The sequence below is a fragment of the Aspergillus costaricaensis genome (genome assembly GCF_003184835.1).
Source record: "Aspergillus costaricaensis CBS 115574 unplaced genomic scaffold BO79scaffold_2, whole genome shotgun sequence".
Taxonomy (NCBI): Eukaryota; Fungi; Ascomycota; class Eurotiomycetes; order Eurotiales; family Aspergillaceae; genus Aspergillus; species Aspergillus costaricensis.
The window spans coordinates 887,800-915,314 of record NW_020291802.1 but is presented as its reverse complement, the minus strand read 5'-3'; the positions used below and the strand labels follow the sequence as shown (position 1 = coordinate 915,314).

Below are 27,515 nucleotides of genomic sequence, written 5' to 3'. Positions count from 1 at the left end.
AAGAAGATAAAATTGAAATGAACTGAGTTGGTCAAACCGAGAAGATAAGAGAAAGAAAGAAAAAGGGGGGGGAGGTGGAGGGGATGAGTTGAAAGTGGGAGGAGGAAGAGGCAGAAGAGCAAGTCAAGCAAGCAGTCCGAAGATAAAGAGAGACAGAGAGACAGAGAGAGAAGTGACCTTGTCCGTCATAATTGGGGGAAGGTGCCACTGCCCGATGGTTGGCTGTGACCGTCTCAGTACCAACCCTGTTCTCCGCTAATGTCGATCCACCTGTACCCACTATGCCTGTTATAGTATGATGCTATCTGCATCTGGTTTAGTCTGCTGTATTCTGGAACGGCTCCACTACCTCGTGACTATACTGTTACATACCAATACCGACCTTGCCGGCAACTCACTTCCAGCATAAATCAATCGGTAATTCACAAGAGTTAATTTAACGTGTGTATGGACTGTTGTACAATTTCATGTTCACCATAGACCTATGTAATTCTGCTTGACGGCGGTGTCAATGCCATCAGTGGTTTTAGTGCAATTAGTAAATAAAAGAACTACTACTTAGATTCAAGTGCCGATAGTCTTTATCGTTGTTGGCCTTGATAAGTTGCCGGTTTATCGATTAGAAACCAAACCCAGCCAACCCCTCCATGGTTTCATTGTGAAATCAGATGCAGAGAATATCCAACAAATCACTCTTTTTTTTTTATTTATTTAATTATGCAAATATTCGATTAGAAGTAAACTGCCTCATCCTCATCTGCTTCAAAGTCCCCTGATAGTAATTGCTAGTAATTGCAAGATGTAAATAGGGACTGGTAATGTGATGGTGGTGGTGGTGAACTTGTCGGGGTGGTATTATTAGTACTCGGTATTCGACCTCGAATTGACTTCTTCAAACGGAATCAAATTCAGCAGTTCTTCCCCATTCTGCCCCTCCACGAACGCATCGCACTCATCTCTTCTTCCAGTCTTTGCTGGATTTTATTTCCACGTAGGCTATTCCCCATTGTTCTCTCTCTCTGTCCATACTTTTCATAATCCTGAATTATCTTGGGACATTTTATTTTTTCCTATTCCCATAATTCTTGGTTGCCGTTATATTCTGACGACAAGAAAAGGGAAAAAAAGAAGAACAAGGTATAACTACCTGGGACGACACACTTTGGTCTGGTTCAGACCACCTCTCTTGATACACCCATCCAATTGTAAACGCTCTAAGCCATTGTTTCAACTGCAGGATACATCAAATCCTTCCAATTGCGACACCATGTCCGCGCAAGGTTCGGAACCCGTGACCATTGTGGTCGAACATCTGGACCCCGAGCTGGGCGCTTGGTCCGCCCTGGAGTATGGCTGCATTGCCCGTGAATCACACGCCGCGGGAAGCAAATTTCTCCTCAGTTCGGTGCCCACCTCCTTGCAGATGCCAGAAGACCTGGCTGCTACCCCAGGCCTTGGGGTGGAGCATCGCAGTGTCGAGCAAATCTTTGCGGATCGGAAATCCAGAGTCTGCCTGCTGGACCCCGCTGCCACCGTGGAGTTGAGTCCCGCTGATGCAGACACTTTTGATGTCTTCCTTTTCGGAGGTATTCTTGGTGAGTGCTTCCAATCATCGAGCCTGGACTGTCGGAGGTATCTAGTTGGCATTATGATATTTCCAAGATAGCTAACCGTCGAGATCCGCTGGTCTTCAGGCGATGATCCTCCTCGTGGTAAGTTTCCCTTTTGTAATAGCAGTAACCATGAGGTTCAAGCTGTTGACGAAATGGATTTAGATCGGACTTCCGAACTGCGCAAGAAGGGTTATGCCGGAAGAAGACTGGGCCCTAAGCAGATGACCACGGACACGGCGGTGCGTGTTACGCGCATGGTCGTGCATGAGAAAGGTCAACCCCTGCTTCTCCGGACAGTGAGATGAGAGACAAGAGCTGACCCCGGGACAGTGCCCCTGGAGCAAATTCAGTACATTGACTACCCGGAAATTTTGATTAACGAGCATGAACGCACCGAGATGCCGTTCCGCTATGTAAAGGGCGATGATGGAGAGCCAATCATGCCCAAGGTGCGTCCTGGAAGAACCTCTCACCCACAGAGTCTTCATTTCTCATCTCACGATATCACTGACAAACCCCAGGGTATGGTTGACTTGATCAAAAAGGATGCTGACCAGGGCATCGATGATCTTGTTTAATCTGGTATACCAGCAACGGACGTAGCTTGTCCGAAAAATAAACCTCTGTACAGGATAGTTAAAGAGAGAAATATAATAAGAAATCATGAGCGCTAGACCCGCAAGATGAAGAAGGACTAAGTCATGGACCCTAAGGACTGACCCGATTCGGGCGAACTCTTGGCTAGCACCGGCGAGAAATAATACATCACGGATAGCTTCGGAAAAGGGAAAGTGATATGGTCAGATAACCATTGGAGCTATTGCCACGAGGACATTGTGGCGTTCTATCTGGCCGATTCACACAATGCATAGAGAAAGACACAGTCAGAAAAGCCATAGAACCAGAGAATGCGACGGGATTCGAGTCTTTCTATAGAAGCAACCTATAGAGCCCCCAAATAGGCAACGATAGGCTGAGACGGTCTGGAAACGGTATCAGAATGGTTTCATCCCTTCCATCAGGCCGCTTCTCACGCCTCTTCAGGGTGCGTAACAATCGTAACGGGATCTCCCAGATACCGGCTGATACGGGGCCATACCGAGCGCCGCCCCGTCTGGCCACGCCATCCTCTTATGCTCTCTCTATCCACTCTCTCCCTCAGCTGTCTCTCTCATCCACTTCCCTTTCCCATCTTTCGCCCTCTCCCTCCCCTTTTCCCCTTCAGAGTCTCTTGACCTTCACATCTGGCGCGTGTCTGGACAGCGGCTCTTGTGCTAGAGGTCACAAACACTCCTACCCCGCCTCCCTCTGGCCTTGACCTTTATCCCTGTTCCTGAACCAGGTTCCCTCCCGGTCCTCTCCGCCGACGTAATCCCCGAGAGGGTTGCTTCCCATTACCTCCGCCCCCAAGGGTGACGGGTAAGCGAAAAGTGCAAGGCCCCGCTGGCTGAAATTCGATGACTCCTTGAGCGCGACTTCAATCCCACTTGGGACTCACCGTTTCCTCCGCGCCGTCTTCGGCATTATCTACTACTACCCCGGTCATCCGCCGCCGCCGCCGCCGCCGCCATATCTCAGTACCAATCGCCTACACATGGTCTCCTTATCATTCCGCGGGGAGACCACTTCCATTTCCTCAATGGCGTCCTGGATGATCTCAACGCTCCTTTTTCTGAGCCCGTCCTTGGTATCAGCCAAGTCGGCCGCAGACTATTATGTTCACTCTTTGCCCGGTGCCCCCGAGGGGCCCTTGCTGAAGATGCATGCTGGGTAAGCTTCAATATCCCGGAACGGTCCGCTTAGCACCCATTTTACTGACTTGTGGCCTCCACGCGCAGCCATATCGAGGTGGATCCACAGAACAATGGAAATCTTTTCTTTTGGCACTATCAGAATCGCCATATCGCCAATCGCCAACGAACCGTGATCTGGCTGAACGGTGGGCCCGGATGTAGTTCCATGGACGGCGCATTGATGGAGGTCGGTCCGTATCGTCTGAAGGACAATGAAACCTTGACATATAATGAGGGTTCATGGGACGAATTCGCCAATTTGTTGTTCGTCGATCAGCCAGTTGGAACCGGGTTCAGTTACGTCAACACGGACAGTTATCTCCATGAGCTCGATGAGATGTCGGCTCAGTTCATTGTCTTCCTGGAAGAGTGGTTCAGATTATTTCCGGAGTATGAACGCGATGATGTATGCTGCAATTCTCGCACCCTAAAGGATTCTCTACTAACATCTCCCACAGATCTACATTGCCGGCGAGTCTTACGCCGGTCAGCATATTCCATACATCGCCAAAGCCATTCAAGAACGGAACAAGAATGTTCAAGGAAAGACCATCGCTTCGTGGAATCTGAAAGGTCTATTGATTGGCAATGGTTGGATTTCTCCAAATGAACAGTACATGTCCTACTTACCCTACGCATATGAAGAAGGCCTTATCAAGGAAGGCAGCCGGGTCGCGAAGGAACTCGAAGTCCTGCAGTCAGTCTGCAAGTCCCGGTTGGAAACGGGCAAGAACAAGGTCCACCTGAACGATTGCGAAAAGGTCATGAATGCTCTGTTGGATAAGACGGTCGAAGACAACCAATGTCTCAATATGTATGACATCCGCCTTCGTGACACCACCGACGCATGCGGTATGAACTGGCCGACCGACCTGGAGGACGTGAAGCCTTACCTGCAGCGAGAAGATGTGGTTAAAGCGCTTAACATCAATCCGGAGAAGAAGTCTGGCTGGGTGGAGTGCTCAGGAGCAGTGAGCAGCGCCTTCAATCCGCAAAAGTCCCCACCCTCGGTTCAACTACTTCCTGGCTTGCTGGAATCGGGCCTTCAAATCCTTCTTTTCAGCGGAGACAAGGACCTAATTTGCAACCATGTCGGAACAGAACAGCTCATCAACAACATGAAGTGGAACGGGGGCACCGGTTTCGAGACCTCACCCGGCGTCTGGGCTCCTCGACACGACTGGAGTTTCGAAGGCGAGCCGGCTGGTATCTATCAATATGCCAGAAACTTGACTTATGTGCTCATCTACAACGCAAGTCACATGGTTCCCTACGACCTTCCCCGTCAGAGCCGGGACATGCTAGATCGCTTCATGAATGTCGATATCGCTAGCATCGGAGGCAGCCCCGCCGACTCGCGCATTGACGGCGAGAAGCTGCCCCAGACGTCGGTGGGCGGCCATCCCAACAGCACCGCGGCGGAGGAGCAGGAGAAGGAGAGGATCAAGGAGACGGAATGGAAAGCCTACGCCAAGTCAGGCGAAGCCGTTCTTGTCGTTGTCATTATCGGAGTATTAGTTTGGGGCTTCTTCATCTGGCGCAGCCGCCGGCGTCACCAGGGATACCGGGGCGTCTGGCATAAGGACATGAGCGGAAGCTCTGTTCTCGAGCGGTTCCACAACAAGCGCACAGGAGGCGCAGACGTCGAAGCTGGGGATTTCGACGAGGCCGAACTCGATGACCTTCATTCTCCGGATCTCGAAAGAGAACACTACGCTGTGGGCGAGGACAGCGACGAGGATGATATCTCGCGACAGCATTCTCGACAGGCCTCCCGAGCTGGGGGCAATCATAATCTATCCTAGTTCATCTTTTGTTGGGTAAACTTGTGATGGTGTAGGTGTATGGCTTGCTTCGGGTTTTGGCCTTTTGTTTTTGTTTTCTTGGCCACGAAAGGACGTGCTCCTTATGTGCATTTATCATCTTATCTAGGTTGCTACCTGGCATCATTTAACATCTAGACATGAACAAAGTTTATGACCGCTTCCTGATATATAGCCCAGACACAATGCCCTCCCCGTCTATAAGCCACGAAATCTCATCTACCGGTAAATACCGTATAAACCGCAATATAGTCGATATCCAATTGCAACTCCCCCCTCCCAAGTAATTACCGCTTCACCGTCCATACCTTGACACTGCCATCATCAGCGGTAGTGACCAAGACCTCTTCCTCCCTGCTCACGTCACGACCACGATCCGCACGCTTGGCCCAGGCCACATGGTTAATCTCATAGATGCCATGCGCCCCCGGCAACATCGCCAGAACCGCCCACTCCGGCCGCACAGCACCCTTTGCCGCAGCCGCAGGCGGATCCGTATCCATAGGCTGCGACTCACCCGCGGAAGCATCATCCACCACCACCAAGCGCTCCTCATAGATCACAATGCGACCATCCGCGCCCACAGACGCCAGCAATCCCGTCCGCTTGCTCCAAGCGACCGCATAAACAGCCAGATCATGCACCTTGGGCAAGACCGTCTCCTCCTCCCAAGTCTCATCCAGGCCCGTCGGACGCAAAATACTCGGCATGCCTGTACCCCCAGCAGCAACCTGCTCCTTAGGCTGTCTCCTCCAGACCCGGACAGTGCGATCATCCGAGCACGAGACAATACGCGGACCCGACAACTCCTTCCTGACATCCTCTTTCCACTGCGCCAACAGCGTCTCCTCCGAACAAACCGGCGCATTCTCCACACTCTCCCAATCCACAAACCACACGGTCCCCTCATGACCCCGCAAACAAGCAACCTGTCCCCAATCATCCAGATCCTCACGCCAAATACGAATTGTATCATCGTAGCTCGCACTAGCCAAACACTCCTCCACCGGATGCCACGCCACACACTTGACATCTCCCTCGTGCTCTTGCATCACTGCCACCGTCTCGAAGTTATTGTCCCCGTCATCCAGATCCTCCCAGATCCAGATTGATTTGTCCCGCGAACATGTCGCAAGGAGCATTCCCGAGGGGGACCACGAGACGGATTTGACTTCGCTGTCGTGTCCGTCGAGGAGAACGGCGAAACGCCATTCTTCGTCTTCATCATCTGCACCGCCGTCGCTGTCGTTGTCTGTGGCTTGCTGTTGACGGAGAATGTCGGTCTCTTGCGCTTGCTCTTGTTGTGACTCGCTCTTGGTGGTGATTTCTTGACCCAATCCCCATCCTTCATCACCAGTCGTCTGTCCATAACTGTCCCACCGACGCCATATCCCCGCAGTGGCGTCGAAACTACCCGTTGCGAGCACGCTTTCGCCCTGGACATGTGGCTTCCATGCTGCTGTGCGGACGCTGCGCTTGTGTCCGCCGGAGATGGTGGAGAGGAGCCGGAAGTTGGTCAGGGAGTAGACGCGCACGGTCTTGTCGGAGCTGCAGGTGGCGACGATGGGGAGTCGGGGGTGCGGTGCTGTTAACCAGGTGCGTTCGAGCGAAGGCGGGGTCAAATCCGACAGCAGCTGGAGGTGGGGGAGCGAGGAGGCGGGGTGGTCGACGGCGGCCATGGTGATGATTGAGGGTATTCCGGTCTATAATTAGAGCGCCTCCTTGCTTTCCTGCTGCAGATGTCTACTCGGGCTCTTAGGAAGTCGGTAGATGGTCCAATGGAAGAGGATGGAAATAACGTGGGATTTGGCGGGGAGCGAATACTGACTGATAATGTCGTCGTTGCCGTGGATCGGCGATTAGTCACGTCACAGCGCCCTGAGCTCACCAGTTGGCGGTTGTAAAAGGGTTTGAATATAAAAGAATGGCTTCATTTTATAGGTTAGTGCTTTCATCCATAAAGAGCCCCGAACATACAAACTGCGACTGTATAGATTCGCGTTCACATTAGGTACAGAAATATCAACACTACGCCTTCACATCCTAGTCTACCCTCCTGTTATAGACAGATATCCCTCCAAAGAAGCCCATGTAAAAATAAGAGACCATAAAGTAACGGATGAAAGAGAGAGAGGGAGAGAGAGAAAGGCCCCTGTCAGCCCGAAATATACAATTGGGATCACGCTCCCGTCTGAAGCCCAAACACCCTAGGCCAAGATGCGATCGTAGATCATGCCATGACATAACCAGTCCACTTCACGCATCTTCTCCAACTCCTCGGTCAATTGCCCGACCTCTGTCACAAACTCAGGCATACCGGCTCCTGCTAGGCTCTGGCTAGCCGTAGTAGTGGCGCGCACCCTCTCGCTGGCGCTAGACGCGCTCATACGAGAGAGGATGTGAGCTCGTAGACGCGACAAGATCAACCGTGCCACAGGGTCCGTAAAGCTGGCAGCGTTGGTCGCGCTCCCGCACGATCCTGCAGAGCCAATGGATCCTGCAGCTTCGGACACGGTAGACGAGGAGGCAGCAGACGGGACTGACGGGTCTGGGTCCGTTTGGATCTCGACTGTCGTCTGCGTCGCTCCCGCCGGTGCGGCAGCGGCGCAAGCGGCACCTACTGGCGCCAGCACTCGTCGAATGGTGGCTGCCAATTGGGCGCTCGCACTAGGAGGCATTGGGTGAGTGGACTCTAAGATCGACTGGACCCGATCAGGTTGGATCTCATTGAAGTCGAGGGACAGGATTCGGTCAGCCTCGGCCTTCCATTGAGACCGCACATCACGTTTGAGCAGGTTCTTTGCCGTTAAGAGTATGGACGCCGTGGCAACAATCCGAAATGCTTGGGCATGTAGCCGCCCAAGCCGCTGGCGATCCAACTCCAGTGTCTCAGGAATCAGCTCGTCGGACACGGGGGCGTTGCTCAGCACCAGATCCACCAATCCTTGCGCGTAGATCTTTGCCATAGGGGGTTGTGGCTCGCCATTTACGTTCTCCGGATCACGCTTCCGCATCTCATCTGCGAGAACCTTTCGGTACGTCCGCCAGAAACGGCGGGTCTTCCCGAGACTCAACGAGCCATCTTGGAGACCTTTCTCGAACGTTCTCTGTTCGTAGCCAGGCGCCTCCTGAATGAGCTGCGGCGCCGCCATCTGGATCATGAAATTGGTGTGATCGAGAGACAGGAGATCGATGATTCCCATAAGTCTTGCTAGGCGATCGATCGCATCCCCGGACGTATCCTCGACAAAGGCCTTGACCACAGGGTCGCGATACGGTGCGCAGAGCTTCGGAAGGATGGTATTCATGAACTCGAAAAATTTATCGTAGGAAAAAGCACCAGCCTTGCACTGGTTCTCGATTAGTTTAGGATCAAGCACTTCGCTGATCAATACGTGGAGCGAATTGCCAGGCCGAAGAGAGCGCAGCAATCGATCCTGAATCACAGTAGCCATAGCCACCGTCCAGTTCGTGCCCAGACCGTCATCAACATCCCTGCGCATCATTTCGCACATATGCTCCATTATCCGCCTGCGCGGTTCCGTATATTGTTCCTCATCAATCTTGAACGCCTTGTTGATGAGGAGCTCATGGACCAACGCCCGGTTCTCCGGAAGGGCAGTAAGGATGCGGGTGAACCGTTCATGAGGTGAAATCCGCTGCTTGTCTAATTCTTTCAAGACTGCACTATCCACGTTATTGAATGTCTCACTGATAGGAGAGGCAACACTCTCGGTGAGAGCTTCGGTGGAGGGCGCAACTTCCGCTGACCGTGGGATAGCTTGCTTCTTAGCGGCAGTACGTTTCTTCTCACGCTTGGCCTTCTTCAAAGCATCGCGCACCATCTGCATGGCCCGATCAGACCCCGCCAGACGCTTCAGCCTGGCAAGGAGCAATATCTGGTTCTGTCTGATCCCCTGCCGATAATCGTCGGCCACACCACCGGCACGATCATCCTTGACCGTCTGCCAGATCAGCTCCAGCTCGATAAATTGAGCTAGCATAATCTCAATCAAAACGCTGGAATCATGTGTCTTCCACGCATGGAACGCAGAGAAAAAGACACTGTATGCCTCACACAGCACCTGGAGCTCAGTGGATATGGACAGAGGCGAGCAGCAGCCGGAGGAGAGCAACGGAGTAACTTGCTCGAATGCCCCGAGGAGCTCACGTGCTTTGGCAATCAGGTCCTGTTCCTGTTCTCCGTTGCTGCTCAGAACCTCTGTAGGATGAGTGACAATCAAGTAGCTGCTCAAAAACGTGCGTACAGCACCCCGGCCGCCCATGGTGCCGCTTTCCATGTCCTGCAGCCCGCAGAGTCGAAGGACGCGGGCCGTAGTGGTCAGGACTGGATCCGCCGATAGCAGGGCACCCACATCCTCAAAGGTCATGTCACGGATGCGACCGGTGGTCAGGCCTAGGTCAAGAAACTCTCGCATGATCAGTTTGGAATGGTATGTCCTCCATGCGCGTTGAATTGTTCTTGCGGCTGCGTCCCGCGTGATGAGACCCGCTGAAAGCTTTGACATCTTCTTCTCGTCCGTGGAATGCAGGCTACTGGTGCGGTGGCGCCGTTGGCTCTGTTGATATAGCATTCGCCTTTTCTCTACCTCTGCGAATTTCTCGGCGATCTCCAAACGAAGGCGAGCGTGCTCAGCAGCCTTCCTTTCCCGGTTGTCTTCAGCTTTCTTTTTCGCCCGGCGGACTTCCTCCTCGCACTTGGCAGTGATTTCAGCCAAAAGCCGTTCCCGAGCTTGCTGGGCAGCTAAAGCCCGTTCCTCTCTTTGCAAGTTGCGTGTAGCAGCTTTCGCAAGGGCAGCACGTAGCCTCACCTTTTCTGCGTGTAACGCGCGGTCGGCAAGCCGTGCCTTGCGGCTTTCGAGGATAGAGGTCCGCCGGAGATGCTGCGCTGCGTGATCGGTAGAAGATGCGCCATGAGCCGACGCATGCGAGTGTTGCGAATGAAGGGACGATATCGAGCTTCGGCGGGATGAGGCTGCTGATGAGCGACGGATCACACTGGGTTTCCGGGCAAAGCGAGCGGCGAGGTGGGCAGGGAGGCTCAGAGGAAGAGTAGGTTCATCCGATGACATCTCTACATCCGGGTTGTTTGAAGGTTCGGAGACGACGGGAGTACCGGCATCGGGGAGCTGGACCTCAATGTCTGAATTGCGACGGATCATGTTCTATTAGGACGAGGGTTTGTAGTTGTACTGCTGCTGCATCCGCGCCAGAGTGACCGATAGGGAGGGGCCTTATCGGAGGGGTTGGGGGGGGAGGGTATCGGATGGGTGTACTGTATAGCGACTGGATTATATAGTGCGACGGTCAAGGGCGGGTTGAATCCGTAACAGACAGACGGAAAAGGAGAGTCTGGATAAGTGTTGGGCAGGACAAGAAGAGTGTCGCCGGGACGGGTGCGCAGCAGCACCGAAGAGTCGGGGAAGCGTTCGTAATCAAGCTGAGGGTTGGAACATGCCCCGGAGAGATCCGTGCTTTCGTTTCAGAGGAGCGATTAAGATTAGTGAGCAGCAGCGGGCAGAGAGTCAGAAGGAAGGACAAAGAAAGGACGGAATGGAAATGTGTGGAGCGGTAGAGGGAACAGCAGAAGAAGATTTCTAACGAGAGGAAGAAGAAGCAGAGCTGCCTAGAAGTAGGTAGATCGATCTTCAGAAGGAGGGCGTTTCAGAGTGGCCAACCATGGTTGGGATCCTGCATTCATTCAATCATTCTGCATCTGCATCCCATCTTTACTTTTGTCGTCATCGTCATCTTCGCCCGATTCAGTCAACTCTTCCCCCCCATTTCTCGCTTACTTAAGCATCCCTTGCTCGCCTGGGGCATACATCACGAGTACATCACCACTCAATAGAGACCTTTGTAGTATAGTAGATGAAGTAATAAGAAAGAAAGAAAGAAAGAAAGAGACGAGGGAGAAGGCCATGCTATTCCCCCCTCTGTCTACCCATTAACCTTTCGGGTCTAATATTACACAAAGCAAAAACACCCTCTAACCTCCCCAGTCTCCCTTAACCCCCCTGCTACCTCCATCCGATGCGCCGTGTGACAAGCGTGCGGGTGCAACAATGACTGATAGTACCAATAGACTCGTTGATCTCACAAGTTCAACACCAAACGCCCATACCACCATAACTCAAGCCAAAGAGAAAAAAAAAAAATATCAATGTATCGTAGAAGGCAGCTTTCAGTTGGACCGGCCAACTTCTGCCATGACAGCTCCATTATGGTGGTCGTTATCCGCTTCCCCAGTAGCCTTTCGATGAACAGCCGTGTGTATGTTTATAGTATATAATAAGGTGACTTCATCGATGTCCAAATATGTCGATGCTCTCCTGATCGTCTTCTTCGTCTTCTTCATTTTCTTCACGAGTATTCTCTGCTTCTTCGGATCCACTATCGTCATCCTCGTCCAACTCTCCAATTTCCGCATCAGAGGCCCCATCAACAGATTCGGTTTCTTGTCCGAGAAAACCATAGCTGTACTTGATTTTGGTACCCCATAAGCGAAGCTCGCCACCGTCATCGTCCGCACTGTTCCGGAAAGTTAAGCCGCTAAAGAAAGATGTGGATCGCGACCTCTCCGATTCACGATCTGGCGGGATACCAAAATAATTACTGATCACCGGGGAGACTGCACGACCACGAGCCAGACTATAGGACGAGAACTGGCCAGCTGCTTCGGCGGACAAAGGTGCGTTGGTCCGAGGGGTTGCTGAATCCGGCCTCGGAACACTGCTCGTGTCAATTCGCAACGAGGCTAGCGTTGATAATACGGTCTCATCCGCGCCATAGGAGGAAGATCTAATTCGTGAGGTTGCCATGTCCGTGTCCTCGCCATCAATTTCTGCGGGATCCTGAGCATCGCGGTGGAGAAGCTGCTTCTGAGCAGTATTATATGATTCACACCTAAGCCCCTGGTTAGCATACCGTGTGGAAGGGAGATCATTAAAGAACCCACATATCACATCGAAGACCCAGCCAGTGATACTTGACAATAGACTTGGCACCACAATCATTGCAATAGATAAGAGCTCTTGTGTCTCTAAACTCGGCTGGCATAGGCTGGCTTTGGATGGTTCGATCCAGGTTCCGAAACGTGGATTCCATATTTGTTATGGTTTTGCTGCATATCGGACAGCGGTACGAAGTTTTCGCATATTCAGATAGACATCGCTGGTGGATGCTATGCCCACACCGCATGAAAACCACAGTTTCTGGCGAAGTGAACATATAGTCACCGCAAATAGGACAGTCACATTGCGTAGAGCGCTCTATGCATCGATGCGTGTTTTCGATAGAGATCGGAAGACAGACACTGCACGTCTAGACCTCACATCAGCATCCCACGCCGGTCAACTCAGGTGGATTGGTCCCTTACCTTGCAGTGGAAGAAATCCTTCCCCAGGCCCTGCCCAATACGGCATATGCCACAGTCATTGCAATGATATATGCTCTTGTCTGCGTCATTGTCCCAGAGTTTACAGACGTGGCAATAGTACTGCGCCGCCGGTTCACCACAATGTCCGCATGAATGTGCCGCAGGTTGAGCGTGCCCACACAACATGCACAGCATATGCTCTGTTCTTGGCCGGTCAAGATGGTGATCCTCGACTGCGTCGTGGCAGAAGCGACAGGTGTACCATTTCTTACACGCATGGCACTGCAACTTGACGTTTCTCTTATAGTGTTCACAGCCCAGAAAAACTTCCTCACATTCTTCTGCATCTATATCTTCCACTTCACCGAGAGGCGACTCGGGCTCCATCCGGGGCGCATACGTTGGTATTAAATCCTCAGCCGTCAAATTGTACGAAGGAGTATCGGGAGCTGTCGAGACTGGAGACTGCGATGTTTGACTGGAAGATCGGTCGGACCAGCTACCGGGACTATCCGCCCGTGGGAGGCTGCGAGGGCTAAAAGGCGATAGACTCCTTGGAGCAGGCTGATCATCAAGACTCTTCTGGGAAGCGTGGTAGTTCTCCGTCATTAAGGCGTGGATCATGCGTGCCTGGTCTGCATTGCTAGATCCCAGGTCCCTGATAGCGTGGATTCTCTTTCTCAAGGCACCCATTCCATCGTCCTCTGGTAAGGTATAAGATGTCCCGCCGTCTTCGCCTGATAGTTGGTCGTTCGAGTGTTGTCGTGGGCTTTGGGAGTCTTGTCTCGTGCTCTGAGGGGCTTCATGCGCGGGAAAAGCGACAGGGGCAAACCGTACCGACGGCGTCGAGGGTCTTCTATGCATACCAGGAGAACCTGGCAAACACGGCAATGAGTCCCCTACTGAACTTCTGGACGAGTCCAGGACAGTGCTATGTTCTGTTCCATGATGTTGGTTAGTCGGGTCGATCGGCGGCGACGTCGGCGAGATCGCACGACCATGGTCGGACCCCGCATATCCGCCGTTCGATGGGGGATCAGCATGTTTTTCTTGTCCAGAGTCCGGCATTATGATCTTAGTAGGGTCGGCGGCCTTGTAATTGCCATTGACCAGGGGAACATAGTCTCGTGTGCTTGCGGGAGATTCAGGTCGGTTGTCGGGGGATGGCTGGGCATTGGCCTGCTGGGAGAGGCGGCGGGCTTGCCGAACGACGGGTTCAATGAAGAGGGAAGTAATAAGCCCACTCATGAAGGGCCTATGGCAGCATTGATAATGAGGTGTTAACGTAGCTGAAAGTCAAAGGAGAGAAGATAGATTGAGAATAGCCTTTTTATTTTCCAAGTACGCAGGATTACAAGACTAGGAGTTCGCTGGAACGAGCCTGAGGGTCAGACGAGGGCTCCGGAACAGGCACTTCGAACATGTGACACTGGGCCGGCGCGGATGCTGATTCGCTAGCCGCGGCCTAGATCTACTTCCACCTTCAACGCTCCCGTATATCCCGATCACACGCCAGTGGCGACCATGCCGGCCGAAACAATCCCCTCGTCTCTCATCCAACCCAGCTCTAGCTGCAGCTTCACCTGGGAAATAAGTCCGGTTTTGAAAAGGTTGTCGGAGCTTCAAGATGTAAAAAACTCCAGGAAAATAAATGTAGACCTTAGTCGACACTCAGATAGCGTCATGTCCTGCCTCGTGAGAGTTGAAGTGGAATATATTGCGTTGTCCTACTACTTTGGGGGGACTGTAATTATTCAATATCCGACGAAAGCAGTGACCCCATACACTCGATATAGACGATAGGGAATCAACGATCTCTATGGATTACCTCAAGCAAATATCTAGGCTGTCATTGAGGAGTGACAAAGTTAGGTTAAATTGCCGCATTGTATCCTGCATCAATATAGGATCCCTTTGATCGACCCCTAGCCCTCTCAAGCTTAGGTTGAAATTAGTCCCGCACGGCCTAAATTCTTCTTCAGGGGGGGTTTAATGATAACCTACGTGCGGTGGTCTTTTCTCACTTGGGGCTGCTCCCAGTACTTCATCATCATCAGGTTTTTCACAATCTTATGTTCAAGGCCTGCAACGTCGGCAGCTCGTTGGAGAAACTGTAAAGTATTGGCTATGCGCCGCGGGTTCAGCTCTTCCGGTGAAGATGAACGAAAGGCGGATCGCAGACTATGCCGAAGAACATGCCGTGCTGGGGTAGAATAATTGATGGCCTTCAAGCCCTGGCGATACAAGTGGCGATAGGCATGGACAACAGCTTTCTGATCCACAACAGACTTTAGAGTCTGGGTAGGTGTAATCATCCTGCCGCGAAAGGGAGAAGGAGACCTCTGGGTCACAGGCAACTGATACTAGAATTTCCCCTCGTCACCACCACCCTTATTCTTTTGATTCACCACTCAGCAAGATGTCAGAATGCGCCAACATTACTGTGAATCCCTCAACTGCTTCTCTGATCCAGTTAGTGGCAATCAGAGTGGAAGGTGATGGATATAATGACAGGAAGATTGAATATGTAGCTTGGTGGTCGCAAATTGGAGTGAATGAGGTAGGTCACGCTAGCCCCGATCAGGCAGGCACCAGCGGCGCCCGCGCGTTAGGCCGCAAATGGTTTAAGTTTGGTTGCCCTCCGGCGCTCTCGTTCCCTCTCCCACCTTTCCCTTTAAACCTCATCCACCAGCCCAACCCAGCCTGTTGGAGGTTCTTTTGTATACTACCCCCGGCTGCCGCTATCTTTGCTGCTCTGCCTCGCTATATGCTCCTATAGTTGGGAGGTCAGCGTTGAACCGGCTAACTACCTTTTCGGTCTCATCAAGCACACCCCCTTTATTTCGCGGTATCAGGGCTAGTGCATCATCTTGTTGGCCAAAACGGTGGCTAGACCGACTTGAACAGCTATCGGCTTGTTCCAGTTTAGTCCATATTCTTGACTTTCTGGGACTGCGGTTCATGCATAGGATCTTTTTCATTGTGTAGAATATGGCTTACTAACTTGAAAACACCCGTGTGACTACTAGCTGTCTATCGACGCGTCTGTCTAACCATTCGCTCTCGATGAATGATCCTGGCCCCCACGGCTTCATTCCATGCAGTGTGTGTATCTGAACCGATACCGGTAAAATGAAGGCTTGTCTTCTGTAGCTACTTGGGAAGGTTCTACATTGTCAGCATGGCCCGAGTATCTCGGAGACCTCCCTCGGTCCTTGCCAGGCGAGCCCCGAGCAGGATCGTCAAGAGAAATGCTCGAAAACATAGAGTGATTCTGGAATCTGTTACTCAGGAGAAGAAAAAACTTCGAAGTGTCGTATGTTGTTGTGTTATCAGTTTCTCACGGGCACTCTTGACCAAGAAAACAGATATCTTTTGAAGCAAAGGCCCCTCCTGGTTATACCTTCATACCTGCAGGCAACCCTCAGCTTACAACGGCATGTAAGGAATTATGTCGGAAGGATGGTCTGAAGGTATTCGCTGTCACGGTATGCCGACAGCTGTATCCATATTCGGTCCTTGGTTCTCGTTTATCTAATAGCTATGGTTAGACAACGCCGCATATGCACACCCACAATCTCTCCCAGCATGTACATCGAATAGGTTATCACTTTCCAAGCGCCGCGGTCGCAGCAGTGTGCATGGATCTGGGTCTCTATCTCACGGCCGCTGGGAAAGCGGTGCCCTTTCGCACGGTTGGCGGTGAGAACGACCGCAAAAGAGCTAATTCAGAAGTCTCCCAGACAACTATAAATACAGAAGCGAGAGATGTCTTGAGAGACCTGTTCCCCAACATTCCCGATAATGATCTCAATCAAATCATCAAGACCGCTTTTCAAAAGGTACGTGACGAGCCCAAGGAGAAAAATAGATGGGAGGGAACCATGATATACGAATGCGTGACAGATGCTGAGACCGATTTAAGGGCCAGCGAAAAGTAGGAACGGCAGTTGAGCTACCACTGGCTCGTCGGGCTCAGTTAGCGGTTGTGGCACATATCCGACACATTTACACTGACTACGATCGTCTCCTGAAGGCGACATCCTTTCATGAAGCTCGGACCGTGGTCGAAGAGCCCACCCTTGCAAAATTAGTGGAGTGGAGAGGAGACGATGAGAATGGGAAGACAGTCCTGGAGGACGTCTTCCGAGAGGTCATTGTCATATCGGATGATGAGGACAGTGATGTCGAGGGAGAGCCGTTCTCACCTAATAATCGCGATAACAGCGTGATGGTGGTTTCCAGTAATCCCCAGGCTGACGAGCTTCAAACAAGGACGCTAAATTATGCAAACCCTGCCCTTCGTGATACCCAGTTAGATCCGTCGGATGAAGAAGCACCACCAGGCTTCCGCTACATTCCAGAGCCCCCCAGAAGACATAAGATTGATCGTCGAGGCTTCAGCAGATATCAGGCTTGGGACCGCGCTCTCAACCGATATAGAAACATAGCAAACGAAACTAACCAGCACAGACTGCATGATGCCTCCGAATCTCGGGGCCCGGTCGTCACTCGACAGCCATTGCCAGGACCTGTTGGGCTTGAATCAGAGTCTGCTCATAGGCCTCATGTTTCGATGGCACCCGTTGCTACATCTAGTGCAAGGCCCATCAGTACCAACATAGGTAGGACGGTCGCGGACTCTGTAATGGAACGGGTAAGCCACCCAAGGTCTAGATTTGTGTTTATCATAACCGTGCTCTATGATCTACACTGAGAGAACTGCTTCGAGCTAACTTTGAACGAGCAGTATGAACTGCACCGTATGCCTGAACTGCCTGCTCAGAGAAAGGAGATTGCACCTGTATCAAGTGCGGTTTCTTTGGAGCGAGTGCCAGTTATTCAACAGCAGAAGCGTTCATATCAGCGAGAAGACTCGCCAAATGCGCCTGTATTTGTGAGTGGCCCGAGAGAGATTCATGAGATGACCGGGGACCCAGCCGTCCTCCCAAGACCTCTGGCCTCGTCCCAACACAGGACCAATGTACAGCCACAGGATCATGCATTGCCTTCTATTGAGACTGCCACACCCATGGAAATCCGACGCCCCAATAGTGGCCAGCTGGATTACCTTGCCAAAAGGATTTCCGGAGATTTCTCGATTCGCTCAATAACCCCTCACCGTCCCGCTCGCCAGGAGATGATACACCACGATTCAGAAATTTCTGATCGAGATCAAGCTTCTAAACGGAGACGTATGGGCCACTACGAGCGTGAACGGCTCTGTCATACTCAAGCCAGGGTTGTCACCACTGGTGCAGCGTTCCCTTACACAAGCGGCAGGTATCAGGACACCCCTGGACATACTCACCTGAAACCCTCTTCAATCCAGGACGATATTCATTTCCGTAGGAGATATGCCGCCCCCGTTGGATCACATCCTGTTGCGGAGGGTCACCCGGAAAGAACGCAATACTCCACTTATACTACCGCACCTGGCCCCAGGACCGTGACTGCCGTGCATCAGAGGCCATCGGAAGACGTACATGGCCATGCATCTCATTTTGTGCCTTCCGGGCTGCCCATCCAGTACAGGTCTCCAGGGCAATCTCAAGTTGTGCCAAGTACAAGATATGCTATTCCTGAGGATAATGCTACTGATAGGCTTGTTCCTGTGCGGCCCAATAAGTTGAGAGAGCGACGTGTCTATCATGAGGTTCCTAGATATAACTCTGGCAGTTTAAGACCGCTTGACGTGGCTCAGCTGGAGGATCCTGCTCGTCGCGGCAGAGAATATGACCCCCCTTTGGTTTCACAGGAAGCGTCTCAAGGAAGACACTATGCGGAGGACTTCGTTCGTGCCGTTGACGTACGGGATCCTGTTCCAACAAAGTATCCAGTGCAGCGTCGTCTTCAACCTGCAACTTACCCAGTCCACCCCCATCCTCTCTCGGCTGGAATTCCGGTGCAGACCGAACAATACATGCGTAGTTCGCCCGGTAGCACAGAATGGAGCAGGCCCGTTGGCCGTGTTTGTCTGGATTCCCGGGCAGGACCCGCTATCCAGGATTATGTTGTGGCCGATCATCATGGTCCAAGCAATTATGCTGACAGGGTACCTAATCCGCCTTTTACAGCCCGCCACTACGTCAGAGGGTATGAAGATGCTGTGGACACTTCACGGTATGGACCTTGCAGCTGGGGCTGCGCGTACTGTCCCCTTCTTAGTTTTTGAACTTGTTACTAACGGACGCGAAACGAACAGGCAAGCCTATGACCTTCCACACGATGGCTCGCGCATGGAAGAACAACGTTATCCTACCTATGTAAGACGCGTTGAGCGGGTTCCCTATACGGTTCCTGAGGGTCGAACTGTTGTCATTGTGGATTAGAAGGCTTCGGGTTGTGTTTGTCGATGGTGTTCTATGTAGATGTCCGCATATGCGTTGCTGTACATAAATCTTGAGCTTGAGCGTCAAGCGGATATGATACCCGACCACGTGTCAACAACAACAAATCTGACAAGCGATGTGCTTACCTCGCTTTATCACGCAGCTACTCTGGGTTTAGAGCACTACTACATGCACTCGTGTCTCTTACGCGTATACCCGCAGAAGTCGTCGTCATCACCAGCCACAACGTTAGCAGACACATTGCGCAGGCAGCGGACAGACAAACAAATCACCCATGAAGGTCAATCACAAAACGATACGAACGTAGTCAAATAATTGCGCTATATACAACCATGCAGACAGCAGCAGTAGGTCAGGGGTATCAGGGTATCTCGCAACACTACCCAAAGCAGTAGCCCCTCTTCCTATTATTTCAATATATGCATGCATAACACTGACCCCCTTCGGACGAAAGCTTCGTCACCTCCCCAAGGCCAACCCCGGGATCCATATGATTCTTCTGATTGTGCTATTTCTTTTTTCGTTTTCCCTTTTCTTTTCTTTCTTTAGACACTCATAGTCTGGCCATCAGCCTCTCCACTGTTGACCGTCTTTCCAGTCTTCTTGATCGTAGCCAGCACGGTATCGTAGGGCACAGAAGGTTCGGTGACAACGTTTGCGGTCTGGGATTCCAGGTTGACATCGAAGGACTTGACACCTGCGGAGGAGGAGAGAAAGTCAGCGAAGCGGTTCAGTGCACTTGCTTGTTATTCTGTTTGACGATATTCTGAAAAGAAGGGGGGGTAGGGAAGAAAAACATACCCTCGAGCTTCTTCAGGACTCGTTCCACGGCACCGGAGCAACCGCCGCAGCTCATGCTGACGTTGAACTTGTATTGGTGGTCGGACATGGTGTTGGGGGGCGGCGTGTGTATATGAGAGAGAGAGAGAGGAAGCAGATAAGTGGAGTGTGGTGTGTGGATGAACAAATAAGTAAATAGAGAAGATAGAGATGACGATGGCGGGGCTAAAGCAAGGAGAGGAGGGGTGGAGACAGACGGGGGAACGTCGATCGATGGGCGTTTCGAGTTGAGGCAACAAAATATGCTGGCGTGTAAACTGCCACAGCGAACAGCGATGATTATTTAGGAGTTCCTGGGAGCACTAGGTCTATAGACGACGAGATGGAAAGAGAATGGGAAAGAGTGCTTTGAGGAATAAAAATGAACCTCGTCGCGTTCTTCTTATACTTCCCAGGGTTGGATATCGCAATCCCGAGGCGGGGCAAAGAATGCGCAGAAATCGCTCATTGTCTTACCAATCAAGCCGCTACAACTGTACATCTACTATTCTATTCGGGGTTGTTTGAATGCTGAAATTCCATTTGGATGAATAAATAACCTATCTGGGCTGCTTTAGAAACCGGCCGCGCGCTTCTTTTTGCGTGCCTTCATTACATTCTTTCGCCCAGCTTCTCGGCCACCAAATGCGCCCCGCTCGATCTGTGTCATCGGAACATCGTCCTCGATAACCTGACTGCTTTGCAGTCTGAGAACAGGCGCCTCATTGTGCTCTGGTTGGCTTCCCCACCCCCGCACATCAGGAGTAACAGAAGTCATTGGGGCTAGGGCTGGTGCGGGTGCGGATACATTCCCACTATTCACAGTGGTGGTTCCTTGGGTTGATGGAGTCTTCTTGCGTTGACGACGTTTCGGTGTCGCTGCCTTAGATGCTGATTGCGACTCCTCGGTTCCCTGAAGCTGCATTGCCCTCTGCCAGTTGTACCCAGCCGGGTCGGCACCTGGTTGCCAATGGCCCAACATGCTCGCCACTTTTCGAGGCATATTCCGCTCGCGACTAAAGGTAGTATATGCTGAGAGGCTGGTATAAGTAGGTTCCATGTCCCGCAGGCTTTCAGTCTCAAGTTCCCCGCGTCCAAGAGTGCTTCCAGGCGTCGTGCCGCTGCCTGGATCATCCAAGCTACCGTTTCCTGTCCAGGCCGGTCGCTGAGACACCCGCCTCGCACTTCTAGAGCTCGATGCATCGAAGGGGTCATCCATCGAAATCATTGATGATGATGATGATGATGATGATGGAATATTCCCTGAGTTTATCCGCCTGCTGTCATCAGATTCATCAATCCCGGAGAGCGTCCGAACTCCAATGCGTATCTGAGCCAAAATCAGATCAGCGACAACTCCACGGATGGTCTTCTCTTTCGTGAATCTTGTGCGCCCAGGAAGATCGTGAGGCAGGCCAGCCAGCCAGTCATTGGTAAGCAGATCATAGATTGCAGGAAGGTCCAACCCCGAAACCTCGTATATGAAATCCGCCGATCGAACGAGAAGTGGACTAGAATGGCCAGACGGTTGGCGGTCAGCTTTCCAATCTAAGAGAGCTAGATGGTTGCTGGAGAGAAATTCCTGGAGCCTCCGCGAGTTCTGTTCGACACTGTCAAGCATTGGACTACTACCAAGGGCCTCGAGACTAGGAACATCAGTAAAAGATAGTCGGTATATAGCAGTAGATTTACTTACCCTGTGCGACATGTCTGGTCGTTGCTCACCCCAGCACCAGTCGTCATTTCGCTTAGCACTTGCATAGCCTCCTCAAAACTCCTTTCGAAGATTTGATTACCTAGGTCGTCTTCTCGCGATGACAGCGTTAACCTTCCAGTAGCAGCAGCGTAGACTTGGGTGTAGTCGAGAGACCATTCAGGGATTGCAAGTGGCGTTATGCTAGACATCCCAGTGTCTGCGGTTGTGAGCATACCGCTTCCCAACATGGATTCCTCGCAGTCCTCTACTACAAATCGATCTTCGAAGTAAGTCGACTGCGACCTTTGCACTCCTTGATGCCTTTTCTTCACTCGTAAGACATCTCTTGCGGCTGGTTCATCATCCTGGGAACCATCGTGGGAGGGTGCCGTGTAGATTGATTCGCGGACAGTAAGGCCTGAGTCTACCGCAAAAAGCTTTATGAGTCTAACATGAGGATCGTGATATTGTTTACCGACTGACGATGGCAAATGCGTGATTTCCTTGAAGACCAGTGTTGTCAGCTGCGTGTTGGAGTGTCGAGAGCCTTCAGTGTCAGGAGATGACAATGGGATCTCCATTATATAGGGGTCTGGTATCGATGTCACATCCGTTTGGTCCAGGGACGAAGATGGGCATTGCAAGGTTAGCGCAATATTGTTGAGGCGCGAGTATAAAACGAGGTAAAAGTCTATCGAGAGTATCAGTACATGTGCTATGAAAGGGAGAGATCTGCGGTCATCAAGCTACCTTCCCGCACAAGTAGAGGAGTCAGTCGCAATGTGGTGTCCTCGGGATCACGGAAATGGCGCCAGGACAAACGGGGTAACAGAGGCGGTCGTGAGTCTTTGTCGGTTGCACTGCTCGGTTCAGGGCATGATGTTAAATCCAGCCAGAATATTCGAGTCGTCGTCAAGATGAAAACATGCGACACGTTGGCAGAACTTCTCTTAATGTCCAGAATCCACTCTGATCTTCGCTTAAGGCCTAGCTCAATTGTATATGGAAAAACCTCACCGCTTTCCATGCGATAGAGCATTGGGCAGCGTCTATCAGAGACAACAAAGCTGTTAACATCACCGACCCATTCAATAGCAGCCCATCCATCATGACGAGGGTGGTCGTCGATGTCTTGGCCGTCTTCAAGATCGAGCCACGGCAATGAGCCAGAATTGACAGATACAGCTGTCCAATTACCCTTGTTGCGCCTGTGTCGGCCGGAAAGTTCCCAAACACTCCAATGACCTCGTTCATCAACAATAGCCAACTGCTTCTGATACCAGGGATTGAAAGTCACGTCCGCATGCGCAAAGCCTCCGGTCCGCTGGATTGGTATCTCCACCAATGGGTTCGCATCCAGGCGAGACTTGATAGAACGGTCGGGAAATTGGTGGTCACTCCCATGCAATCCTATGACAGGCACTGGCGTTCGGTGATACTGTGGTCGGAAGATGGTAGTCGAGCGGGGCAAACGAGCTGCCATCCACGTCGCATTATCTTCAACCGTCCGCGCAAAGCAAATTTGACGGACAGGAGCCCCTCCCGCCGACCATTCAACGGACTCCGTCTGTCCAATTGCAGGGACACGCGCCCAGGAAGTCGTCTTCCGTCGGAGTTCCACAACATCGTCTTCAATTTTTCGAAAACTGATAGTGTTGCCGCACTCTCCGGATGCTATGACGGCGATAGGTATAACTCGGCTTCCCGAATCGCTATTTTCGAGATCGACCGCATATCCTAAATCAAAGAGCGTCGAAATTGAAGGATCACATATGTCGCAGCCAGTGATAGCATGAGAGACGGTTTCGTTGTCGACTAGAGGCCAGCAAGCTGCAAGCTGGGGGTAGGCGCGAGGCAAAAAGCCCTTATTCTCGGTTGAGGAAGACTGCAGTGCAGTGAGGGACGATTGAACCGTAACTTTGGTCACTCCGGAGTAAGAGATACATGAAGCTCCAGGAGATGTCAGTCTTTCGAACCGGCTCGCGTCGATCTTCCAAACCACTTACATGGAGCTAATGTTCGTGAAAAGACCCATGTGTGAGCTTCTGAATTGTACGTTGGTTTCCCCAAATGCCCATATTGCAGAGCACCCACAGAGTGTTCATCCATCAGGTCTGTTTCTGCTCCTGGCGATATGCGCTAACTCTAGCCTTCTAACCGTGGGCATATCGAGAACCACAGTACAACGTCTTGGTCACAGCTTGCGGACTGGTAGACGAGTCTCCCGGCAGTGTGCTCGAATGCAACTGCTTCTGACAGCTGTCAAATCATAATTCATGCATGCGCAAGGGTAAATGAAACATTGGATTATCTTGCGAAGGAAAGACAAGGCAAAAGAAAAAAAACGGGTGATAGATCGATGCCAAGCTTTCGTTAGTCTGGAGCCCGGCGGTTGCGCCGCAACACCGCGCTTTAGCGGCGCGCCCGAGAACATGAAACAAAGTCAGTAACCATCATCACCCCCGCATCGCATATATCGCAATCCTCACAGACTACAACTACATCGGCACCAATAAAGCGTCAAGCTAGATACACCATGAGCTCATCTTTCGATCCGTCGCTCTCGACAAGTGGCATGCGCCCGCCTCTCGCGTCGGCGGATGCACCGTCCATGGCGGATTCACTCCCCAGTATCAACTTCGGGTTTGAGGATCTCCGGAATCGCATGGCACAATTTACTGCTCGCTTTGATGCATTCATCGAGAGAGGTCGCAAGCAGGTATTGGAGGAGAGGAACCAGTTCAAGATTGGATTGGCAGAGCTACAGGGTAAGCTATCGCTTTATGGAGATGGCGCTAGAGCATCGGACTAATACAGGTCCTATAGAGGATGAACGCATGAAGCAAAGGGATATCGAGATCCTAGACCTCAAATCGCAAACACACCAACAAACACTACAGAAGGAAGCCGCTGAAGCAGCGGAAATGCACGCCGCCATTTCATCCGTGACCCTGGAACGTGACTCCCGCCTCGCCAAGCGCGACCGCCTCAAGCAACAAATCGACGAGACCCAAAAGGCGATCAACCAGAAGCTGGAGGCGCAGAAGATGCACGCCAGGTATCTGGATGCTCAAGCTCGGCTGAACGTGCCGGAGTTGGACTTTTGGCAGGACTATCTATGTTTACGCATTGAGGGAGCCGGACGGGAGGATAGACTAAAGTTTGTGTACACCCATCTGCTCGAAAAAGACTGGGAAACGGAAGCGTGGTTTGAACTCGGCACAGGGAGCCGCGATTACGCAGTATTCCATACACGACCAAAACTCGATCGGGAGGCTCTCGAGCGGGAGCTCGATATCGTCAATGAGGATCGCGACTTTGGTGCGTTCTTGAAAAGAATGCGGAAGCTGTTCGTCGATACAATGAAATAGGGAGGATATAAAGGCTAATTCCGCTTTGGAAATACCAAATAATGATTAATGTTTTAATACTTGTGTTTGCTTCACTTTGGAATCATGTCCTACTATGATAAGGTTTCCGTTCAGGCAATGCAAAAGGTCACTTATAGAGGCTTCCTTCGTCTCGGCATACTGAGGAAGATGCCTCAAGTAGCTCGCTGGTAAGGAATTCGTACAACAAATTCATTGGTTGATTCGTACACAGCCTATGCACTAACCACCAGTGGCCTCACGGTAGAATGATATGCTCCTGTTTGCGCCAGCCGTAGCAAATCCTACTGATCTTCCGATCTTCGCCAGCCACTTGACACTCCAGATTGCTTTGTCTGTTTCGGAATGGGTGGCCACACATGCTCTTGTGTCTATCGACCAAACTTTGACCTTTCCATCGAACGACCTTTTGAACGTTAGATAGCATGCTCAGGGGGAAAAAATGCATAGCAACTTACCCGCTGAGAAGATACTCGCCCGTGGGGCTCCACGACAGCGACATGACCCATGCGGTGTGCCCCGAGAGACTCGCCACTTGTTCACCAGAGGACGTGTCATAAAGCACAATTACCTTGGAATCTCCAGCAGCAGCAAGAAACTTTCCTCCAGGGGAGAATGCAACAGCTCGTACAGGTTTAACCAAGCCTGTATATACATATTAGACAATCACTCGGCACTTTTGTCTGCTTCATTTGTACTTAGCTAGCACAACAAAGTACGCACCTGATAGGCTGAATGGCATGCGTCCGCTTTCTGTACTGAAAATGTAAACACTACCATTTTCGTGTCCGCTTGCTATGAAGCGGCCATCCGCGGACTAAAAAGTTTATTCATGAGTTTAGGCACCAACAGTGGCAGAAGTGGACGAGTCTTCACCTACCAAATCTATGCAGGTGCCGAAGCTACCTTTGGTTTCATAGTCTCGGATTTCCTCCCCATTAGTGTCCAGATCCCACACCTTGATATGACCATCCTGCGTAACACCGGCAAGATATTGACCATCTTCGGACAAAGCGATGGCCCAAACATCCGCAGGTGTTGCCTTGTTGACTGGGTCACGGTCAGACACAGGACTGACACAGCGGAGTACTAAGGTACCTACCAGACGCTCCATCATCCTTTGCCCAGACCCCGTCATGGCAAGACCAAATCATGATCTCACCGCCAAAGCCAATACTGACGGCCCTCGAACCATTTCCGTTAGTAACCACATGATGGCACCCGACATTATGGGCACCGTCAATAGACTGTACTAGCGGAAAATCGGGATCTGTAGTGGAGTGAACTTTGAGGGAAGAAGTACCCGAGGCCGACAAGATCTGCTTGTCAGTCACGGCCAGTGCGAAGATATCAACAGGGTGGGCTGGTCGTGATATTAGCATATGCCAGGGTTTGTAGGGAGTCATTCAAGATATACAAACCATTGTCTGCAGAACCGCAAGAGAGATATTGTTTCGACTAAACTCAATCATTTCCCCAGTTAGAAACTACCTCAACAGCGTTATGGTTCCCCATGTTAAAACATTACCATTCTTAGACCAGACGCTCTATATGCCTAGGCAGAGTAGGCCCCAGGCGAATTTGAGCACGCTGTATGGTTGTTGAAAGGAGTACGAATGTTGTTTGGGACGCGAGTTGATGATCATGGCGGGACAAACTAGCTGGCGGCCGAATGAGATCATGTTTCAATGGCACCCACCACTACAGCGGGCCTTCAATGGAAGACTGACATCCTCTGCCCGACCCTACTAAATTTACTGAATCAACGCAATTGAAACATGACATGCAAAGATCTTAATTCTTTTTTAATTGATCTCTGGCAAGATATACAAATATACAAAATGGCCACAGTATAATTTAATATATAAATAACCAACACTAATATAGATAACCCTCAGGCTGTGCCAGACGCCGAATGCCATGCAGCATTTATCCTACACTTCATAAAATACCAGGTAAAAATACAATCCCCCAATGCAAATCAAAAATCTGTCCGTTTTCTTTCATCATATATCTCGCCGTCTTTCGCTCTTTAAGCCGTCTGAGTTTGCTTCCATTGCTTCTTGACACCTAAAGGACAATTCACAATCAGTCGCTGAGGATGGCTTAATGGGAGCGGGATCGCAGAGAATTTGCACCTACTTTCGACGCAGTGGGGGCACAGGACGTGCGAGCGCTTCACCTGGCCACATCCGGAGCATGTGCTGAGACTCTTGACGTCCTTCAAAGCCTTGCCAGCCATTTGTCGATGACGCTTCTTCATGTGAGAAGTCTTCTTCTTGGGGACGGCGCGGAGAACAGAGTCCCAAAGGCCCTCCATGATCCCAGGAATGCTCAAGGAAATGGCGGCGGGCTTAAGCCAGTTGTGAGACCAGGCGGAGGCATTGATAGCGAAACGAGACCACCGTCCTACGGCGGCGGCGGAAGACACGGTTTCCGTGAGCAGGAGGCGTCGCGAGAGCATGGGGGCGGACATGGTGGAGGGAAGGAGTCGTAGAGCCAGAATTCGGGAGGTGCCGATAAGAGCTGAGACAGGAATTGGAGCTCAGATTAGGGAGGAGAGAATTGGGCGAAATGGCTGGCAAGGCGGCGGCATAAAATCGAATAATTCTGAAGCTTTTCCACCGATT

The 27,515-nt window shown here is 51.5% G+C and overlaps 11 protein-coding genes across 11 annotated transcripts; 4 read left to right on the top strand and 7 right to left on the bottom strand.

The window, feature by feature from the left end:
• The first annotated feature begins 938 nt into the window (after positions 1-938).
• BO79DRAFT_206560 (SAM-dependent methyltransferase) lies at positions 939-2,356 on the top strand. The gene is made up of 5 exons (XM_025681999.1): positions 939-1,595; positions 1,695-1,712; positions 1,776-1,886; positions 1,944-2,062; positions 2,135-2,356. Exons 1-5 carry the CDS (start codon positions 1,268-1,270, stop codon positions 2,189-2,191), a joined length of 633 nt encoding a protein of 210 aa, XP_025544450.1. The 5' UTR covers positions 939-1,267; the 3' UTR covers positions 2,192-2,356.
• Positions 2,357-2,805: 449 nt separating this feature from the next.
• On the top strand, positions 2,806-5,375 carry kexA (serine-type carboxypeptidase kexA). Its single transcript, XM_025679200.1, has 3 exons — positions 2,806-3,383; positions 3,452-3,812; positions 3,865-5,375. The coding sequence occupies exons 1-3, from the start codon at positions 3,208-3,210 to the stop codon at positions 5,209-5,211; spliced, it is 1,884 nt and encodes a 627-aa protein (XP_025544449.1). The 5' UTR covers positions 2,806-3,207; the 3' UTR covers positions 5,212-5,375.
• Positions 5,327-6,908, bottom strand: cia1 (iron-sulfur cluster assembly protein CIA1; the record flags this gene model as incomplete). Its single annotated transcript, XM_025685196.1, has 1 exon — positions 5,327-6,908. The coding sequence occupies one exon, from the start codon at positions 6,906-6,908 to the stop codon at positions 5,517-5,519; it is 1,392 nt and encodes a 463-aa protein (XP_025544448.1). The 3' UTR covers positions 5,327-5,516.
• A 283-nt stretch (positions 6,909-7,191) lies between these two features.
• On the bottom strand, positions 7,192-10,780 carry BO79DRAFT_206558 (IQ calmodulin-binding motif domain protein). The gene has a single exon (XM_025681998.1). The coding sequence runs from the start codon at positions 10,410-10,412 to the stop codon at positions 7,437-7,439; it is 2,976 nt and encodes a 991-aa protein (XP_025544447.1). The 5' UTR covers positions 10,413-10,780; the 3' UTR covers positions 7,192-7,436.
• Positions 10,781-11,292: 512 nt separating this feature from the next.
• Positions 11,293-13,948, bottom strand: BO79DRAFT_234598 (CHY and RING finger domain protein). Its single transcript, XM_025684384.1, has 3 exons — positions 12,629-13,948; positions 12,209-12,573; positions 11,293-12,156 (listed from the first exon to the last, which is right to left on the bottom strand). Exons 1-3 carry the CDS (start codon positions 13,874-13,876, stop codon positions 11,553-11,555), a joined length of 2,217 nt encoding a protein of 738 aa, XP_025544446.1. The 5' UTR covers positions 13,877-13,948; the 3' UTR covers positions 11,293-11,552.
• Positions 13,949-14,393: 445 nt separating this feature from the next.
• Positions 14,394-15,129, bottom strand: BO79DRAFT_186223 (DUF1763-domain-containing protein). Its single transcript, XM_025680458.1, has 2 exons — positions 14,633-15,129; positions 14,394-14,567 (listed from the first exon to the last, which is right to left on the bottom strand). The coding sequence occupies exons 1-2, from the start codon at positions 14,941-14,943 to the stop codon at positions 14,453-14,455; spliced, it is 426 nt and encodes a 141-aa protein (XP_025544445.1). The 5' UTR covers positions 14,944-15,129; the 3' UTR covers positions 14,394-14,452.
• Positions 15,130-15,500: 371 nt separating this feature from the next.
• Positions 15,501-19,133, top strand: BO79DRAFT_186220 (DUF2293 domain-containing protein). Its single transcript, XM_025680457.1, has 6 exons — positions 15,501-15,944; positions 15,997-16,116; positions 16,180-16,470; positions 16,554-17,285; positions 17,379-18,751; positions 18,834-19,133. The coding sequence occupies exons 1-6, from the start codon at positions 15,810-15,812 to the stop codon at positions 18,958-18,960; spliced, it is 2,778 nt and encodes a 925-aa protein (XP_025544444.1). The 5' UTR covers positions 15,501-15,809; the 3' UTR covers positions 18,961-19,133.
• Positions 19,134-19,287: 154 nt separating this feature from the next.
• BO79DRAFT_284207 (copper metallochaperone ATX1) lies at positions 19,288-20,157 on the bottom strand. Its single transcript, XM_025688230.1, has 2 exons — positions 19,783-20,157; positions 19,288-19,678 (listed from the first exon to the last, which is right to left on the bottom strand). Exons 1-2 carry the CDS (start codon positions 19,868-19,870, stop codon positions 19,527-19,529), a joined length of 240 nt encoding a protein of 79 aa, XP_025544443.1. The 5' UTR covers positions 19,871-20,157; the 3' UTR covers positions 19,288-19,526.
• Positions 20,158-20,369: 212 nt separating this feature from the next.
• On the bottom strand, positions 20,370-23,791 carry BO79DRAFT_284206 (uncharacterized protein). Its single transcript, XM_025688229.1, has 4 exons — positions 23,503-23,791; positions 22,247-23,446; positions 21,497-22,187; positions 20,370-21,446 (listed from the first exon to the last, which is right to left on the bottom strand). Exons 1-4 carry the CDS (start codon positions 23,603-23,605, stop codon positions 20,375-20,377), a joined length of 3,066 nt encoding a protein of 1,021 aa, XP_025544442.1. The 5' UTR covers positions 23,606-23,791; the 3' UTR covers positions 20,370-20,374.
• A 173-nt stretch (positions 23,792-23,964) lies between these two features.
• On the top strand, positions 23,965-24,880 carry BO79DRAFT_186213 (kinetochore Spc25 family protein). The gene is made up of 2 exons (XM_025680456.1): positions 23,965-24,264; positions 24,323-24,880. The coding sequence occupies exons 1-2, from the start codon at positions 24,033-24,035 to the stop codon at positions 24,865-24,867; spliced, it is 777 nt and encodes a 258-aa protein (XP_025544441.1). The 5' UTR covers positions 23,965-24,032; the 3' UTR covers positions 24,868-24,880.
• Positions 24,881-24,969: 89 nt separating this feature from the next.
• On the bottom strand, positions 24,970-27,468 carry BO79DRAFT_186209 (SKI complex subunit WD repeat protein SKI8). Its single transcript, XM_025680455.1, has 6 exons — positions 27,028-27,468; positions 25,988-26,248; positions 25,766-25,935; positions 25,609-25,702; positions 25,344-25,530; positions 24,970-25,291 (listed from the first exon to the last, which is right to left on the bottom strand). The coding sequence occupies exons 1-6, from the start codon at positions 27,359-27,361 to the stop codon at positions 25,108-25,110; spliced, it is 1,230 nt and encodes a 409-aa protein (XP_025544440.1). The 5' UTR covers positions 27,362-27,468; the 3' UTR covers positions 24,970-25,107.
• Positions 27,469-27,515: the final 47 nt, after the last annotated feature.